Here is an 18,117-nt window from a genome sequence, read left to right as displayed (position 1 = left end):
GTACAGAAAGGATAACTCAACTCCAAGAATAGCACTCATTCTACTGTACAATATATAATTCGAAGGGTCTTAACACTTTGTTTCATTTTATGCTTTGCATAAATGCATGTTTTCTTCTTTGTATGAATTCTATTCTATTTTTAACAGACTTTTATTAGCTTGACCTTTCAAGATGTATTTCACCATTATCAAGACAGCTCATGAGTTTGAAAATGGGCGGGCATACTAATGACTGACAATTCATTTAAATAATTTAATTCCAGGCTAGGATAACAAAATAAAAATGACAGGTATTACAGATTACCTCCATACCATCTTCATAATGTTGGTAAATGTTTAAATAAATGAAAGGATGCTTTTGTTTGTTTATTTCAACTATTATATTATTATTTGGTATTTGCAATGACTAAGTTGTACCAAATGTATACATTTTGAAGTTAGGTCTATTTAATAAAAAAATAACAGATGAGTAAAAAAAAAATTTATTGTTTACTATTAACAGCATTAGTATCTCGCTTTTCAGTAAATTTCAATTGCTTCTTCTTCATTCTCTTAAGTTTAGCCGTATTGGTTATAACTTGTACAATTTCAGACTTCTTTTTATTTTCTTCTGTACGTTTTATATTCTCCCGCCTTCGCTCTTTCCTAGTCAACTCTTTTTCTTTAATTTCTTCTAAAACTTGTTTCGATAGATCCTTAGTACGTTTAAGTTCTATTCGTAAAGCTGTTTTCTTCTTAAAGTCTGGACGTATTCCCTTTGTTTTGACCACAGAAGAAAATCTGAAAGTATAAATAAAATTTTTTTTGTACAATGGAGTACTAGATGGCTTATTTAAAAAAAATAACGTAAGGTACCTTTCTTTTTTCGTCTTCCAAAATCTTCCGGACTTAGGTTGGCCTCTTAATTCCTTTACGTTTTTATCATCATTGATAACTTTTATAGTTGATTTAGATGTTTGGTCTGAAGAGGTACTTTTTACATCAGTGTCAGTATTATTTTTCTTTATATCTTGCAATATTGAAAGTACAGCTGAATCAGTAGCGACAGACATTTTAAGACATATGAACAAAACCTTATTGAAACATTAAAATAAATTAGATTATTTATTGAAAAAACCACGTGAATTAACTGTCAGTCGGTTTAGGTGACATATTATTGGTTAAAAGTGTCAGTTATCACTGTTAATTTCGCTGTCAACTTGACTCCTTAACCAAACTTTTCATTGACTTTTTCAAATAATAACAATCAGCGATTTTCTTTTGATAAATTCAATAATTTTCAATTAATAAATTTAATTCAGACAAAACGAGCGAGAATTTATCAAAGAGATTGCCACGATTTTTTATAACTTATTAGTGGAGTGCCCAAGGGTTTAGACCTCGGAAAATGGTTACAGTAAATGAATTTTTTTGGTTGAGGTGGCATTTTCTTCTTTGTACGATAACTTTCAAAGTTTACAAAAAAAATTTTTGTGCTTTTTTATTTTTTAATTGAAAAAAGATAAAAAAAAAATTAAAAGAAAATTTTAATTTTTTCCTGTGGTAATAAGGTAATTTGATTAAAATCTGCAATTATTTTAAAAAAATTGAATAATTGGTAGATGATTGAAGGTCAATTCAAGTAAAATAAAAAAATACAAAAATTAATAAAGTGCACTAAATATTGTTACTTTTTATTTATTAAAGGTTTCAAAAAACGGATAAACCATGTACCAGTATCATGGCTGAGAAGCATTTTTAGTTACATACTATGTGAAAAATTAGGTTCAGCATCCGAAACGAACTCATATTTGGGTGAAATTATAAAAATAAGCAGAGGAGTTTTGTGGACTGTGAATGAGTGGACTTTGAGAGTTGCTTCGAGCGAAGGACAGGATGGATTATTACCTCACCTGCAAACTAAATTTGTTTATGCCCATGCAAGTTGTCGACAAAAATATATTGAAATTTATAAGAACAAGCAAAATGAAACTTCATGTTCGCCTCCGAAAAAAAAACTTTGAAGTAGCACTGATGTATTAAACTTTGATTAGGAAAAAAAGCTGATAAAGCAAAAGAAGCAAAATTGACTAAAAAATTACATAGCAAAAAAGGGCGTGGAGCTGCTGGTAGATCTCGGAAGAGTGGTTTATATTGTAGTGTAGGATGTTTACAGTGCAACGGAAATAGTTAGCCTTAATACTTTACCTGTCATTAAAATAACCGAAGTGGAAGAGTATATTTGATGCAGATCAATGATTTAAAATGCCTAAATAAACCAAAATTTTATTTTAAATGTTACTTTTTTTCGATTATCATTGAATTACTCCATTTTCCCACTTATTATGCTTATAGAAAAATATAAATTAACTTAATTTTGATATAAGAAAAAACATTTTACAGCCTAAAATGCCTCATACTATTTGAATCAGCTATTTTAAAAAAAAAAACAAAAACACAAATTTTCAATAGATAAACTTTTTTATTTATGGTATTAGCTAAACATTACATTTTTTTATTTATTATCCACTGTAACAAAAGTCCGAGGTTTGTATGATTTTGACGCTCCAGGCACTCCACTATATAGAAACATATGCACTTCTAAACATACTATACGTCTACGTAACTAGTTAAAAAAATTTGTAATAACTATAAGTGAGTAAATTGTTTTTCTGTACAGTATATTAAAACCAAAACAGATATCGGAAAATATAATTTTTTTAAACTACGGACAGTCTTGCCAATAGCTTTATGTCTTCGTCGACATCAGTTATTTGTCATTCAGGCATCTACTGCTGCATATGCCCTCTTTCAAGGTGCTTCAAATTAAGGCAATTAACGACAGATCAAACAAAAACCTGAAAATACTCGCGGATATCTTCAATACACATTTCTCGACTATGTCGTGTACTTTGAATCTTAATATGCTGAATCAGAAAAACAAAAAAGTTAAAAAGTATCCTAAAAAAATAACTTTATATTTTTCTGACTATTTTACTTTTAGAAACCGATCTATAAAAGTGAAATAGTCAGAAGAGTAAGATAATCATATACAATGTAGATTAAGCCAACTATTATTTATTAGTATAATGTTAAACTTTTAAAAGTTTTAGCCGTTTTAAAAAATATACATTGTGTCAATAGCCTACAACTCCTTATTATCAACACAAGAAGGGTTGATTATAAGGAGTTGAAAAGTTACAGTTTGGTCGGATATATAAAGAATATTATGGAACTTAAGATCGGCCCTCGAGGAAAGGCTTTATGAAGAGGTTTTATCATTATTATTATTTATTTTAAAAAGCTGAGCTTATTGTATTTAAGCAAATATGTATATATATGAATTTATTTATTCGAGGCTCGTGAAATTTTGAATAATCATGATGTATGTATAAATGTTTGCACATCACATACATAAAATAAAGAAACCTTTTTTGCCTATGGTCGACAAAAATTTCTTCTCGTTGATATTTATAATTTTATATCATTCGTTCTTTGTTGTCTGTGTAATAAATCATTCCGTTATTCGTTATTCCCCATCCCATTCGTAGTCGTACTTTGAAAGTTCGAACTCTACATATTAATACAAACTACAAAGAACCAACATACCAAGTAGTCAAGTACCAACTACCAAATATCAAATACCAATCTTTCGTTTTCGTTGCCTGACGGTCATAGCGCTGTAAAAATATTACTTACATTTATATACTCAATAACTATATGATTGTGGACGTTTTTCAATTGTGTGAAATTAATTAAAAAATACTACGTTTTCTAAGCTAGTAACAATTTTTTTCGCTATTAGTTAGCAGTTTAACTGGTGTTGTGTTTTAAGGATAACAGCAATGTCAAGCGAAACCGCAAAAAATGTAAGTTTTGTTTAGTTTTATTAACTTATACAATACATATCATAACTATATCATAAAGGCATTAAAGTAAATATAGTGAAGAAGTATCATTGAACTTTAAGAGTATTTATGGATGATTCATTGATTTGTTGTCATTATCGTATTGTTACAAATAGGCTGAATTTTGTGCGTGCCGATGGTGAAATGGAATATGGATCTCAATACAGTTAGCGACGGATGTGTGTCAATGTTTACGCGTGCCGGCTGAATACTTATCAGATGACTGTTTCAAACTCAACATGCATATGATCTATATATTTTTGTTTAAAATTATTTTAAGTTATCGTGACTAGCTTTGAAACGTTCATTTAGTAGGTATTTGGTTATCACATCCGTAATGAGCTTTAAATAAACTATACATATTTATTGTTTGTATGAGTAGCTGATTACCAGTACTAATAGAAATTAATGATTTATAATAAGTGTATACATATTATAAGATATAAGTTATATCTAATAAAATGAATTATTATACTGCTAATAGTTGACTGATATACTATTTTTAGTTTTGACAACAAAATAAACAATTATTATAAAATTTTGTCTGACTGTTATACTTACAATTATATTGTTTTATTTGGATATATAATATTAAGAGCCCATATAGCCTAGTGGTTGGAAAACGAAAATTGAGATTGTAGGTTCAAACCCAGGCAACCTCCACTGAATTTTTTTTTATTTACAATTACGGTGAAGGAAAACTGTGAGAAATTTTAATGTCCAAAGTAAATCTGGAAAATTTTTAATCAACCCATTGTCACCAAACCAACATGGAAACCCTCCAATGTTGGTGGTAGAATAAATCCCCAAAACTCCTTAAAAAGAGGTCTGCGCTCTGTATTGGGATTTTACATGCTGTTGTACTTTATGATTCCAACTAGAAACAATAATTATGTATGTAGGGAAAATTAATTTGCATAAGATTGTTGCTGTTGTCTTGTAATTGAGTATCTACATCATGTTTATGAATATTTAGCAGCAATAAGCTCATAAATAAGCATATACATGGTTGCTATACATGAAAAACAGGCAAAACTGGAAATCAAGAGGGCTTTTTGTGTCTTGAATAATCAGTGAAAAGTCAGGGAATTCAAAAATATATCTCTTTAAAATTATTTTTTCAAAATTTATGATAAGTAGTACTGATTTGAAAACAAAGTAAAAATATATATTTTTTTATTCTTTTGTTGATGCTTTAAATAAAGTTAAATCAGTACTAAATAAATTCAAAAACTTAGATTTCAAATGTTCATATAATTAATCCTTAAAGGATTTTCAATATAAGGATCAAATTGAGAATTTGTTTTATTAAAAAAAAAAAATCTCAAATGTCTTTCTTTGCATTCTAGTGTATAATTTCATCCGATGAACAAAGTGTTCTTTAATTAACCCTGTTTCCCTGATATATTTGTAAAAGTTGTGTGAATAATCTGGAAACATAATGGAATTTGAGTCAGTATTGCTAACCAAGACTTAAATGATGAAGCCATACTTTTTATTGTTTTATTAAACTTAGCTGTCATGGAGCTCTGTTAATTATTAATCTATAATTCTTTATATTATAGTTTTCAAATCTGGAAACACCGGGGTATGTTGGATTTGCTAATTTGCCAAATCAAGTACATCGAAAATCAGTGAAGAAGGGTTTTGAGTTTACCCTCATGGTGGTTGGTGAAAGTGGACTAGGAAAATCCACTCTGGTTAACTCTCTGTTCCTTACTGATTTATATCCTGAGAGAGTTATACCTGATGCAATTGGTTTGTATTATTTTGTTTTTTGATTGATATTTGATATAATTTTTGTACAACAGTAGACTCTTAATACCACAAATGTATTGCAATGTTGTGTTCATTTTAATCCAAACTTTATTGTTTGCTTTATTTGTTTTATTAAGTTGCAAGGAAATGATAATAATACAATGATAATAGTCACAACAGCTGACATACATACATTCAACCATAAATTGACCTCTGCTTTTCTCTTGACTTTCGTAAATCTACTGTATACATATTAATTTTAATAAAACCTGAATGCAGCTACTTTTTAATAGGATATTGTAAAGATAGTTTCAAAATTGAATATTTACATAATGAAAACCCTTTAAAAAGCTTTTAAATAGTTTTGATTGTATAGATATGTCAGTTTATTAATTATTTTGCAGAGAAGACAAACCAAACAGTTAAATTAGACGCTTCCACTGTGGAAATTGAGGAGAGGGGTGTTAAATTGAGACTTACCGTAGTTGACACACCCGGATATGGTGATGCAATTGATAACACAGATTGTTTTCGGGTATATACATAATTACTTTAATTAATTGTATATTATAATGATTGACCTAATAAAGACGTTTACCAGATATATTGTTTGGTGAAAATTGTGATACTTTAGAATCAATTCAAATTGTACTTTTAATTTTAGTCAATAATTCAATACATCGACGAGCAATTTGAACGCTTTTTGCGCGACGAAAGTGGTCTCAATCGTCGTAATATCGTTGACAATCGCATTCATTGCTGCTTTTATTTTATATCGCCGTTTGGACATGGGTAAGTCTTTTAAATTTGTTCAAGTGTTTTTAGGTCCCCAAGGGACATACTGTATAAATAAAATTGTATCAAACTAGATTTTGAGGAAGAAAAAGTGCCGGTAGAGTAAATTTTGCAGTGTTCCTATTATCAATTACAATTTCCCAAGATTAGATCTTAAGTGTTTTAAATCAAATCATCATTCATAATCATCCAAAATTACAGAAATTAAGTTTCTTTTTAGATATTTTCGAATTACTTGTAAAAAAATATATATAAAATGTATGTAATGACTAATTAAAATGTATATATGTTGAAACAGTTTTGTGATAATTTTTTCCTTCTTTTAGATTGAAACCACTAGATATCGAATTTATGAAGCAATTACACAATAAAGTTAACATTGTTCCTGTTATTGCAAAAGCTGACTGTCTCACCAAGAAAGAAGTACAGCGACTGAAAACTAGAGTTAGTATTTTGGCATCTGATTTTATATATATTATGTATAATCTCTATTGAGTAACACACATACATACATACTGATTATTACTAGTGTCCAGCGGCATAGATCTTACTCTAACATAGCCATCTGGTGTACTGTCAAATTTAATGTTTATGGATCAACTAATCAATGATAATGAGATTCAGAGTAATATTTTTCCTCACAGGAAATAAACAAGAATTACATTAAATTATATGAGTACTATAATAAAGAAAAATATGTTTCAGGTAATGGAAGAAATTGAAAGGGAAGGAATTAAGATTTATCCTCTCCCAGATTGTGACAGTGATGAAGATGAAGATTATAAGGAACAGGTAAATATTTCTTAAAGCTGGTACACTGGTTCATTTGTTATTAATAATAAATTGAACAATGCGATAGAGTTCAGGTGCAGTAGCTGTGGCTTTAATGTGCTTAACAGAATATAACAATAAATAATAACCCCATGGGTTTATGTAAGGTTAGTTTATATTAGGGTGACATAGTATTATAAAATTGCGATTGTTTAAATGCTTTTTTTAGTACAGAAGAATATTAACCAGTATTTATTTATTGAGGTTTTATATAATCTGTTTTAGGAAATCGATTCCAATGATCAATGAAAAAAATTAATATGATAGAAAAAATACCAAACATTTTTTAAAATCATAAAATTTTCTCATTTGACCACTTCAATGCTCGTTTTTTAATTCGATTGTAATAGGCTGGACTGATAACGACGTATGAGATGTCGTTAGAATCCTTACATCAACCCGAGTAACACGTTTTAATTAATTAAGTCAGTCGGGGTATAAAGTTGTGTTATACATATGTCTTATGTCTTAAACGCCACGATACTCAAGTACCATTTTAATTGGGTCATATGACCCATTGAATACTTACTACCTAGCTATGATAACATATATTCAGCACGATTGTTATTTGTCGTGACTGATTGCTGTCCCGTCAGACCATGTGGATAAGACAGTTAATTTAAACATCGTCTTATAATAAACCAACCCGGCTTCGGTGCAATGCCGATACTAAATATACTACAGAATGTCTTTATATACAAGGTTCACACGTTTTTTTGTCATAAGACATTACAAACCGCTATGTCCCTGCATTTTAAATCTGTAATATCTTCGAAAATATTAATTTAAATTACATGCTGTAAATGGTCCTGTTTAATCTATATTATGCACAATGTATATTACGTATTTTAGCGGATAAGGATTAATACAGTATTGCTTAAAATAGCTTCGTAAATAAGCCATTATTTCTAGTAAAAAGTAAAGGATAAAAAATCCAAAAAATAACCATTGCAGACTTCTTTGTACATCTTTTTAAGGAGTACAATACTGTAGTACATTATTTTGATATATCTCGTAGGGTTCAGGTTTTGCAATGTAAGCTCAAAAAATGTGTTTATGTACTACATCTCATTAGAGACCTCAAAATACGTTGCTTGGTTTTCAAAATCTAGAATACACGGGGACAGACCGACAGCTGAACCATCTTGTTTGATGACCGAAGCAACTTTGTTTTATACTATGTAGTGATATTTCTTAGCCATATAAACAAATGTTGAGGTAGTCTATAGCTTGTTGCTACTGCAACTATAGAGATTTCACTGATTTGAACGTGTTTTTTAGGTGAATGAGAATGAATTGGTTTCGTTTTGTACTAGAAAACCATGTATAACAAAACCATGTATGAGTCGGTGGAACTAAATAAACATTCTCATTAATCGTATTTGTTTGTTTTTATTGTTTATGAATTCAACCCAGTTCGCGTTTTTACAAAAGTTCTCTGACAACAAGCATTCCCGATAATCGGAAGTCATTAATTTATAATTATGAAGATTCGTGACTGTTCGAATTCCCCAACGATGGGAAGGTGACAGCGAAGCGAGTGAGTCATTTATTGGTCCGTCTCGCGTGCAGGTGCGGCAGCTGAAGGAGGCGGTGCCGTTCGCGGTGTGCGGCGCGGGGCAGCAGCTGGAGGTGCGCGGGCGCCGCGTGCGCGGCCGCCTGTACCCGTGGGGCGTCGTCGAGGTCGAGAACCCCGACCACTGCGACTTCATCAAGCTGCGCACCATGCTCATGTAACTATGCACACTTCCCAACAGACTTCGTAATGACGGGATATCACTGGTCGAGAGCTTGAATAATCTACGATATTCATTATTGATTTTCAAAAAATGGCGTTTCGAACGTCGACGAAGTTGCTATCGAAATTTTGGAAATAAAATTAAAGTGTATATAAGTCGGAGTAGGTGTTATAAGTATAAATTATGTTGTTTTATAAATAAAGAAATATTAATCAAGATCTGTTGGTAATGTACAATATACCTGAGCTTTTAGCAAATCTGTTATTTGATTGGAATAGATTAGGTATATGCACTTCCTTCCGGTATACTGTATTGATTTGTATGTTGACAATGTGTGGGCTGTACGAATGTTTCAAAGTCATTGAGTGTTAATATTTAATTGTTTTAATCATTTTGTGCTCGGCTGCGCGTTTATAGTGAATTGTGTAAAGTGATTATCTCCTATTTGCAAGTCTACCTAAAATAATTAAAAAAAAATACTCTATTAATCCACACTCGTTCGTGCTATTTATATCTCGTACGTTAATAATACATTTTATTATTTTGCGATCGTTTCAGAACCCACATGCAAGACCTACAGGAAGTGACGCAGGAGGTTCACTACGAGAACTACCGCTCGGAGCGACTAGCACGCAATGGACAAATTCCTAAACGCCACACGTAAATTGAATCATACTTTCGTCTAATTTAAGTTCTACTAATCAAATTTCTTTACACACACCAAATACATTATTGATTAAGAATTATAAAAGTACAGTAATTATAATGATTTCTTTTTCGGATTCGAAATATTAAAGTGTTACGATACTTGAATAGAGCAAGGAAAAAAAATACTCAACTAAAATGTTTTAATTTGACTTTATCATCAACCCCAATTAAAGTATTGTTTAATTTCATATTATTATTTTTCCAGTTCAAATGAGAGTGGTTTGAGTGAATCAGACTCTGGGCTGACCAACGGCTCTAACGAAGACTCTACCGAACGCGAACGTGCTTTGCGTGAGAAGGTAGACTTGCTTTTTTTAAATATTTTAAATTTTATATATCTGGCAAGTGTGTAATTTTATATTTTCATATTAAATGGTTACATTTTAAAGGTATAAATGGTATTTCAGGTGTTTTTAGACAATTGATCTAATTGTATATATCAAAAAGCCTTTTCTAGTGGGTTACGGCACTACGGCTTGCATGTTTATTGAATGTAATATGTTCTTAAACGACATCCTCTTAGCTGAGTCTTACAACAATGACCGATTACGGCGTGGTGTTATTTATTTTAACTATATAAGTATAAATTAAGTTCAATAATTTGACACACCGTGTACAGGAAGCTGAATTGCGGCGCATGCAGGAAATGCTGGAGCAGATGCAGCGGCAGATGCAGCTGCAGGCCGCCGCCAACTCCTCTGCATAGTGCACGCACAGCGCTCAGGTAACATATATGCATATTTTACCTATGCGACCTTTTCGGTGTCTGGTCCCTAGACCTTTGAAAACTCTCAGATTGCTTGCCTAATTCAACCAGTGATTATCATTTAATCAGCAATTGCCGTAAAGTGAACCAGTAATGATTATCGAATAATTATTTTCTACTAATATGCAATCGGTGGGCGAATAAAAATTATTAGTATTACCGATGATAACGTTATGTGTTACACATTGCATGTTAACAAAGGTAGCTTGACTTGTTTTCAAAGGTATCGTAAAGTGACAAGTAAAACAAAAAGAAAAAACACAATGGACTATTTGCTTACATAAAAATATCCCAGAGTACTCTCTGGGATATTTTTATGTAAGCAAATTCGATATCATTCATTAAATCTATCATTCGATAAGACAAATTATAAATAAGATATGCATGCTTTTTTTGTGTGATAATTACGTTGAGCTATTCAAACTGTAATGTAATTAATGTAATTAAAATGTATGTAAGTAAAACACATACGGTAACATTTTTATATGCGATTTAAATCTTTTTAATAATAATAAAGCAGTATTGATTGAATGGTAATTTTTGCTTGACTATGATATTTTGTTTATATACGTGTGTGTTTTTGTCTTTAGCTGGATACTAGTAGGGCTGTCCAGCTGGTGGAGGCGTGTGACGTCGTCAACTCCATTCTACGCGCTATACCCTACTGCGTTACGTCAACATAAACGGTAAAAGTAACGAACAAGAAATCTCCATCGATATCTTAACATCACTGCTTTAAAATGTTTGTTAAATCAACATCAAATGGCTTTGAACACGTCACCAGTAATATATAGTAAGTAATGTATACTCTATCAATTAAATGACATCGAATAAATGTTACATATAAGCGGCTTTATCTATAAATGTTGTTTGGGGGTGATTAGTTAATGCTGTCTGATTCTTTCAAATATGAAATCAGCGATGATAGAGAGAGAGATACATTAGTGTTTGTCTACACACCAGTTAAACAACGCTTATAAGTAAAGCCATAAATAATCAGCATTCCGAACAATGTCACATGATACACTCAATATGGAAAATTATTTGTATGATTACAGTAAGCACAATGAGGGTGCGTTAAGTGTCTTATTCTAAGTAATTATTAGGTTATGGACATATTATACATAGATTAGTTACATGTAATTGTTTTACTGTATACCAAAATTATATAAACAATAATAGAAAATTTGTCCAGCCCAGTAGGTAGGAAGTAAAATACATAACATTTTTTTTATTCTGTCACAGTAGCCATTCTATAACATTTTATTTCCTTTAACCGCTTTTCTCAATACGGCCTGTGGCGAATGCCACAGTTGTCAGTTCATAAAAAGTGATACACTTCAAATATTAACTGTTGACATAATCTTGTAACAGATAAACATGGATTTTGAATGATATTGTTGTGTTCATTTATGTATTAATGTTTATTATGTAGCCCAGAATTATAACATTTATTGTAAGATGACATAATGGTTTCATTCATTAGTAAGACAAGATCGATACAAAAAGGAAAAACGATCAAAAATATCGTATTGAAAGAGCTTCACTTTAAAGTAATATCATCCACTTCACTATGAACTGTCAAGAAGGCATTCTTCAGTGGCTCGGCTTAAGAATTGAACATATTTAATTGGCTTTATATATGATAATTGATTTAATTGATAAGTATTAATTATATTATAATCATTGAGATTTTTTCTCTATAATTTGAATCTACTGTTGATAAGCACCGAAATTGTGTCCATTGGCAAATTTTGTTACGGCTTTACCTATAAACGATGGGATGATGATGAGTTCTAGGAGAACTAGGGGATGATGAGTTTAAAAATGTTGTCTTCTTCTTTCAATTATCAACTCAATGATGACAAAAAGAGAAAAATAGATAAGTCTGTGTTTAACTAAAGACCGCTAAACAACGTTTATAAATAAAGTTGTTAGTGTTTATGCTGAAATCGAAAATTCAATTTATATCTAATTAGGTTAAAAATTTCATGTAGATTATCTAGACTTTTCAAATTCGTATGATTCTCGAAACTTTTACCTAAAATTGAAGATATTTAGTACTGATACTAGTTATAAACAAATTTAATCGAAATATAAACTTAATTATTAGTGTAATATCTCATTAACATATATTTTTATTGTAATTTTTTTTTTTTTCATATATTTTAATATTATGTAATGATTAATGTTACCTATTATATCTGCAATAATATATAGTTTATATGATTTAAATAGGATGGCATAAAATTGGTTTATCTCATTTATAAAATACATTCACAAACATAAATATAAAATATACTGAGAAATGCTTTAACATTGGTCGTAAAAAATCATTGGAGTAATTTTGATATAGAAATATGCATAAACAATAAAATGTTTATGAGATTATAAGTATAACAATGATACATTATAACAAAGTTGTGTTTGTTATTTATACAAGCAAATAATTTAAACTATTTTTCTTTTCTTTATATATTTTCAAATTTTGTTTTAAAAATGATAAACACTTTTATGCCAGTTATAATAAAACATAGTTTATAATGATATACACACAAAATAAATGTAAAACTTATTTGAATGTTTAATCACAATATTATTTTAACTAATGTTTTACATCAATTTTAGTGATAATTTTTAATACTAATTATGCTTTTATATATTTGTGTTTAAATAAGTCTGCTGCGCAAAAGTAATTCCAATTAAATCTTAATAATACCCATGTTCAATTATATGCGGTAAGGTTTTTTGATAGCTACCACACACTCATTATCCTAAAATATCATAACCTTAAATAAACAATATCTAATTAAATTTATCTAAGATATCAAACAATTAGGTCTTTTCTATTTGACAACTAAAATATAAAATTCCTTAAAATTATATGCAATGATATTATTTAAAAAATATTTATTTTAATTGATCTGAGATTTTTGATATTTGACTTGTGCCATCTGTCTTAAATTTAACGATAAATTTGGCAATCATAAATTATCATTTTATTTCTTAAGAAAGTTAGACTTGAAATTATGTCAATATTATGTTCTCTATTCCTAGTATTATTTTGATTTTTTTTTCTTAATATGTGGACTGATTTACTAGCTTCCGTTTGTAAGTATTAATAAGTATTTTTAGTTCATTTCAATTCTATTTATATAAATACATAGTATAATTTAATGTGTGGCAGTTATGTGTACCATTGAGGTCTTGTGTCTAAATGTGTAGTGTACATCCATATACTGTCTGTATATTGATCTGTGTTCATCCATACCCATGTATAGTCAGTCTCACAGGATTTTACAAGTCCTGAAAATAAAAGTTAAAAGTACATGTAACCAAATTTCGTTTTCGTTTAGTTTTGACTGGGAAATAGATCTAACTGTAACAATATAATTTATTATTTTTATTTCAAAAATGTTAGAATATTTATAGATGGGATTGAAATGAACTTTTTAATTTTTTATAAATTGTTTGGTCTATGCAATTTAATCATATTATGATTTAATTTTATGATTGTATTTATTGTGTTAATGACATGGATTATGGACGGAATACTGACATATTAGAAAATAAGATTTTTTAAAAGAAATATTAGATTTATATTTACTTTCATTATGTCTGTCAGCTACACAATATTACGTTATGAAAATAATAAAAGAAAACTATATAAAATATTTATACTGTTTGCAAATGTATATGATTTTATTGTCACAGAGTATTCTGTTTTTTGTATTCCTATTTTATATTTATATATCATTAGATCATATATTTTATTTTGACCAAAGTTCATCGACTACGCGAGAAAAATTCTTGCCCTCAGGAGGCCGCACAGGGCCTTCAGTGTTTTCGGAATTTGGCAAATATATCTTTGTCAAAATGTTGGCCAAAGTAATATATATGATCGCGAACATAACCCGAGTGATATATAAATATGTTATTAAGTCATGTGGTATGGTAAGCGTTAGCGATATTCTGTCGCCCATAAATTAAAGTATTACTGAAAAAGTCATATTAAGGCTTCGATAACTGTAACTTCATAACATAAAAATATGTTTCAACATAAAATTATCGTCTTGGTGCATTTATTAATTAGATATTATTATTGTGTAGAACAACACTATACATAATGTTAAACAAAATAAATGAAAATAATAAATAAAAATCATGAAATATTAGATAATGTTAGTAAATCGGCTAGAATATCGTCATAGATGTTAGTGCCAAAGTCGTGATGCGAAGGATTGGACTGTCGACAAATGTCAACGAAATTTGACCTTTCCAAATAATTAAAAAAAACCATATGTAATCATATTTTTTTATAAAAACAAATAAATTGTAGACAAATTGTTCAAGTTTAATTTCTATACCCATACCCTTGTTATAATTGCAAAATGATTTTAAATTTACTACCCAGATACGATGGAAAAATTATAAAGCGCAGTAGAATATTTTTATCCTGTTTTAACCGATTTTGATACGATTATCACTCTCAATTGCTTCATTGAATTTAAGAAAAATTATCATCTTAGTCGAATGACTTGCAATGCTGGAGAATGGCCTCCCACAAGGATCTTCACAACGGCGGGCGATCATTACAAGTTTGTCAGTTCACCTTGTCAGGAGCCTCTCTATAGGATCGTTTTCCGACCGATACAAATGTAGAATTAGCCCTCAGATAAAGCTAAGGTTTGGATTTGTAAGAAATAATCGAAGTTAGATCGAAATAAAATCGGAATAAATTAGTCGAATTTCCCCAGGTCCAAGAATTTCCATTTGATATACTACAGTACTTGGGGCGAGAAGTTATTACGCAGCTTTCCAAACGCTGCCCAGTCTAATTGGATTCGGCGATTGAACTCTTCCCAAAATTGCACCTGCTGGTATTGTAGACAACTATTTTTACCCAGGTAGTCGTAGATAAAAATAGTTGTCTACAATGTCCAGTTCTGAGTCTAACCTTTACTTAAGTAGGTGCAACATGCACACAAAATTTTGTGAATATTATGTGTTCCGGTTGATGTCCGACGTACATTATGAGAGAGTACATCGTCGGATTTCCGCTGCAGGTCGCTAAATTTTACCACTTCCGTTTCCTAATTCACGCCTACCACGCCCCCTATACTCCTTTCTGGAACTAAACTGACAAGCAAATATAAGCCGCCAAATTTGTCATTGTTGCGTCGTTTTTCCACACGAGCAGTCGTTAAAAGTTAAAATAATAGTTTTAAATTAATATAATCAACCTTCGAGATTTAAAGTAGAAAGTTATTTTCAAACTAGTGTTGTTTGTCTTCTGTTTTCTTGAAACCTTAAAAGGTCAACAATGAGTGAAGAGGTGATCGCGCCTAATCAAAATAAAGATTTAAGTGAGGATAGTTCGAATTCTTCGGATATTTCATCGGATTCGTCGGAAAATGAATACGAGGGACCACCAAGGAAGCACCAAAAACGTGACTGGTCGCGGGATCTGAATAAAAGGTTTGACTTTTTGTCACAACAATTGGTGAATCATGTAAATAATATTTTATAAAGCCTTGTTGACTGGTGAAATTCATCGGACGTGCAGCTTAATTCTTCCTCTATTTATGAAAAGTTGAAACAGCTATTTAGTAATGATTATGGCTATAAAACAGTTTCTCGCGATATACTTCAGATAATTTCGTTAAACGAGCCGAAGTTCAGAAGCCGAAGAATTACGCCGTAGGGATCTCTTAAAGAAATTAAAGGATAAATATATTAGAGAAGATTTAGAGAAAATACCCCCTTCTTGTGATTATATGTTTAACATACCTGTCTGATACCCAGAGTAATAGACCACCTCAACTCAGCCTCAGGTCGGTACATACTAGTGGCACCCAAGTGGAAGAAGCCCTTTTGGAGGCCAGACCTGAAAGTACGGGCTCTCAAACGACCCGTAAAAATCAGAGATCTGAGCACCAGTCTGGTGGACATAATGACAATGATACCGCCAGCTCAAGTCAGTAATCTACGCCTGGAAGCTTGGCTCATTTCGGGTGAGGACGGAAACATGGACATCGCAGGAGAAAAGCTTACTGTTATCATCCTGGAGAGTCTACGATAAGGACATACGCCCCTATTTGGAATAAGTGGGTAAGGTTTTGTCAGGAAAATAGCATTAACTCTCGTGTACCTGAACCATCAAATGTAGCTAGATATCTCGGTTACCTGTATTTATCTCATGGTATCTGCCATCGAACCTTTCTACTTTATAAATCGGTTAAAGCATCCGTTTGCGAAACGATATCGGCTATAAAAATAGCGTCAAGCCCAATAGTGAAACATATACTCAAAGCTATTTCCCTGGCAAAACCTCCACCTCCTAAATTACCTATATGGGATGCAAGAATTTTGATTCGCTTTTTAAAGAATTATATTATAGATTTGAATAGTGTATATCAAATATCCATGCACAATGTCGCTATTTTGCTGTTACCTTCGGGTCGCAGAGTACATGACCTGACTCTTTTACATGTTGACAGTGAACATTTTATAGATAATGTAGATTCCATCACCTTACATCCTATATTTGGGTCGAAAACCGATTCATCTTCATATCAACAATCAAGTTGGACTTTTGTGGCTGTTCCTGACCGAAACATCAATGCAGTATACTGGCTACGTACTCTAGTGAACATGACACAACAAATCAGAGGGAATATTAGTAATCTATTTTTAGCAATTAAAGGCCCTGCTAGACCAGCTACTGCAGCGATGATCGGTGGTTGGATAAAAGGTCTTTTAGCTGATTCTGGTATTCATGCCTCAGCTGGAAGTTGTAGAGCAGCGGCATCCTCTTTAAATTGGGTAGAAAATTACCACATTAATGATATCTTACCTAAAGGTAATTGGAAACATGAGCATACATTTAAGAAGTTCTATCAAAAACATATTATTAATACAACAAATGCAGAGATAACTGCTGAAAAATCTCTATCTCAGTATTTTCATACTAAATCTTAATATTTCATTGGAAAATATTTGATTTATGTTGATTTGAATTCATAAGTTAGTGTTATATGCTTATTTTCAATGAATTTAAATTAAGTACTTAATGCTGCTATGTTTCAATGAAATATAATGATTCACATTGTTGCGTTTTAAATAAATATTATTTTATTACAAATACAAGCCACCAGAAGATAACAAACAATCTCTCATAATGGACTTCGGACGTCAACCGGAACACATAATATAAAAATTTTACTTTCCAATAAAATTTGTATTATGTTTCCTAAGACGTCCGAAGTCCAAGTAATGTCTTCCTGGGGCTACATCCATCATTATGAGCCGAACAATGACAAATTTGGCGGCTTGTATTTGCTTGTCAGTTTAGTTCCAGAAAGGAGTATAGGGGGTGTGGTAGGCGTGAATTAGGAAACGGAAGTGGTAAAATTTAGCGACCTGCAGCGGAAATCAGACGATGTACTCTCTCATAATGGACTTCGGACGTCTTAGGAAACATAATACAAATTTTATTGGAAGGTAATTTTTTTATATTTTTTGAGCGCACATTATGATGTTCAGCAATTTAACTGAATATAGAAGAGATGTAGTAGTAATTAAGTTTGTAGGATTTGTGTTGTAGTCATTTAACTACACCTCGATCGATCAG

The 18,117-nt window shown here is 30.9% G+C and overlaps 2 protein-coding genes across 2 annotated transcripts; one reads left to right on the top strand and one right to left on the bottom strand.

Moving 5' to 3' along the window:
• Positions 1 to 472: 472 nt before the first annotated feature.
• On the bottom strand, positions 473 to 1,165 carry LOC113404658 (coiled-coil domain-containing protein 86). The gene is made up of 2 exons (XM_026645614.2): positions 856 to 1,165; positions 473 to 780 (listed from the first exon to the last, which is right to left on the bottom strand). The coding sequence occupies exons 1-2, from the start codon at positions 1,050 to 1,052 to the stop codon at positions 483 to 485; spliced, it is 495 nt and encodes a 164-aa protein (XP_026501399.2). The 5' UTR covers positions 1,053 to 1,165; the 3' UTR covers positions 473 to 482.
• A 2,426-nt stretch (positions 1,166 to 3,591) lies between these two features.
• Positions 3,592 to 12,212, top strand: LOC113404657 (septin-1). The gene is made up of 11 exons (XM_026645612.2): positions 3,592 to 3,848; positions 5,453 to 5,645; positions 6,050 to 6,180; positions 6,310 to 6,437; positions 6,767 to 6,884; positions 7,146 to 7,232; positions 8,844 to 9,004; positions 9,569 to 9,670; positions 9,924 to 10,017; positions 10,338 to 10,442; positions 11,075 to 12,212. The coding sequence occupies exons 1-10, from the start codon at positions 3,825 to 3,827 to the stop codon at positions 10,422 to 10,424; spliced, it is 1,125 nt and encodes a 374-aa protein (XP_026501397.1). The 5' UTR covers positions 3,592 to 3,824; the 3' UTR covers positions 10,425 to 10,442; positions 11,075 to 12,212.
• Positions 12,213 to 18,117: the final 5,905 nt, after the last annotated feature.

This window comes from Vanessa tameamea, chromosome 21 (genome assembly GCF_037043105.1).
Source record: "Vanessa tameamea isolate UH-Manoa-2023 chromosome 21, ilVanTame1 primary haplotype, whole genome shotgun sequence".
Classification (NCBI taxonomy): Eukaryota; Metazoa; Arthropoda; class Insecta; order Lepidoptera; family Nymphalidae; genus Vanessa; species Vanessa tameamea.
The sequence above is the reverse complement of the archived record's forward strand: the minus strand, read 5'-3'. Positions and strand labels throughout refer to the sequence as shown.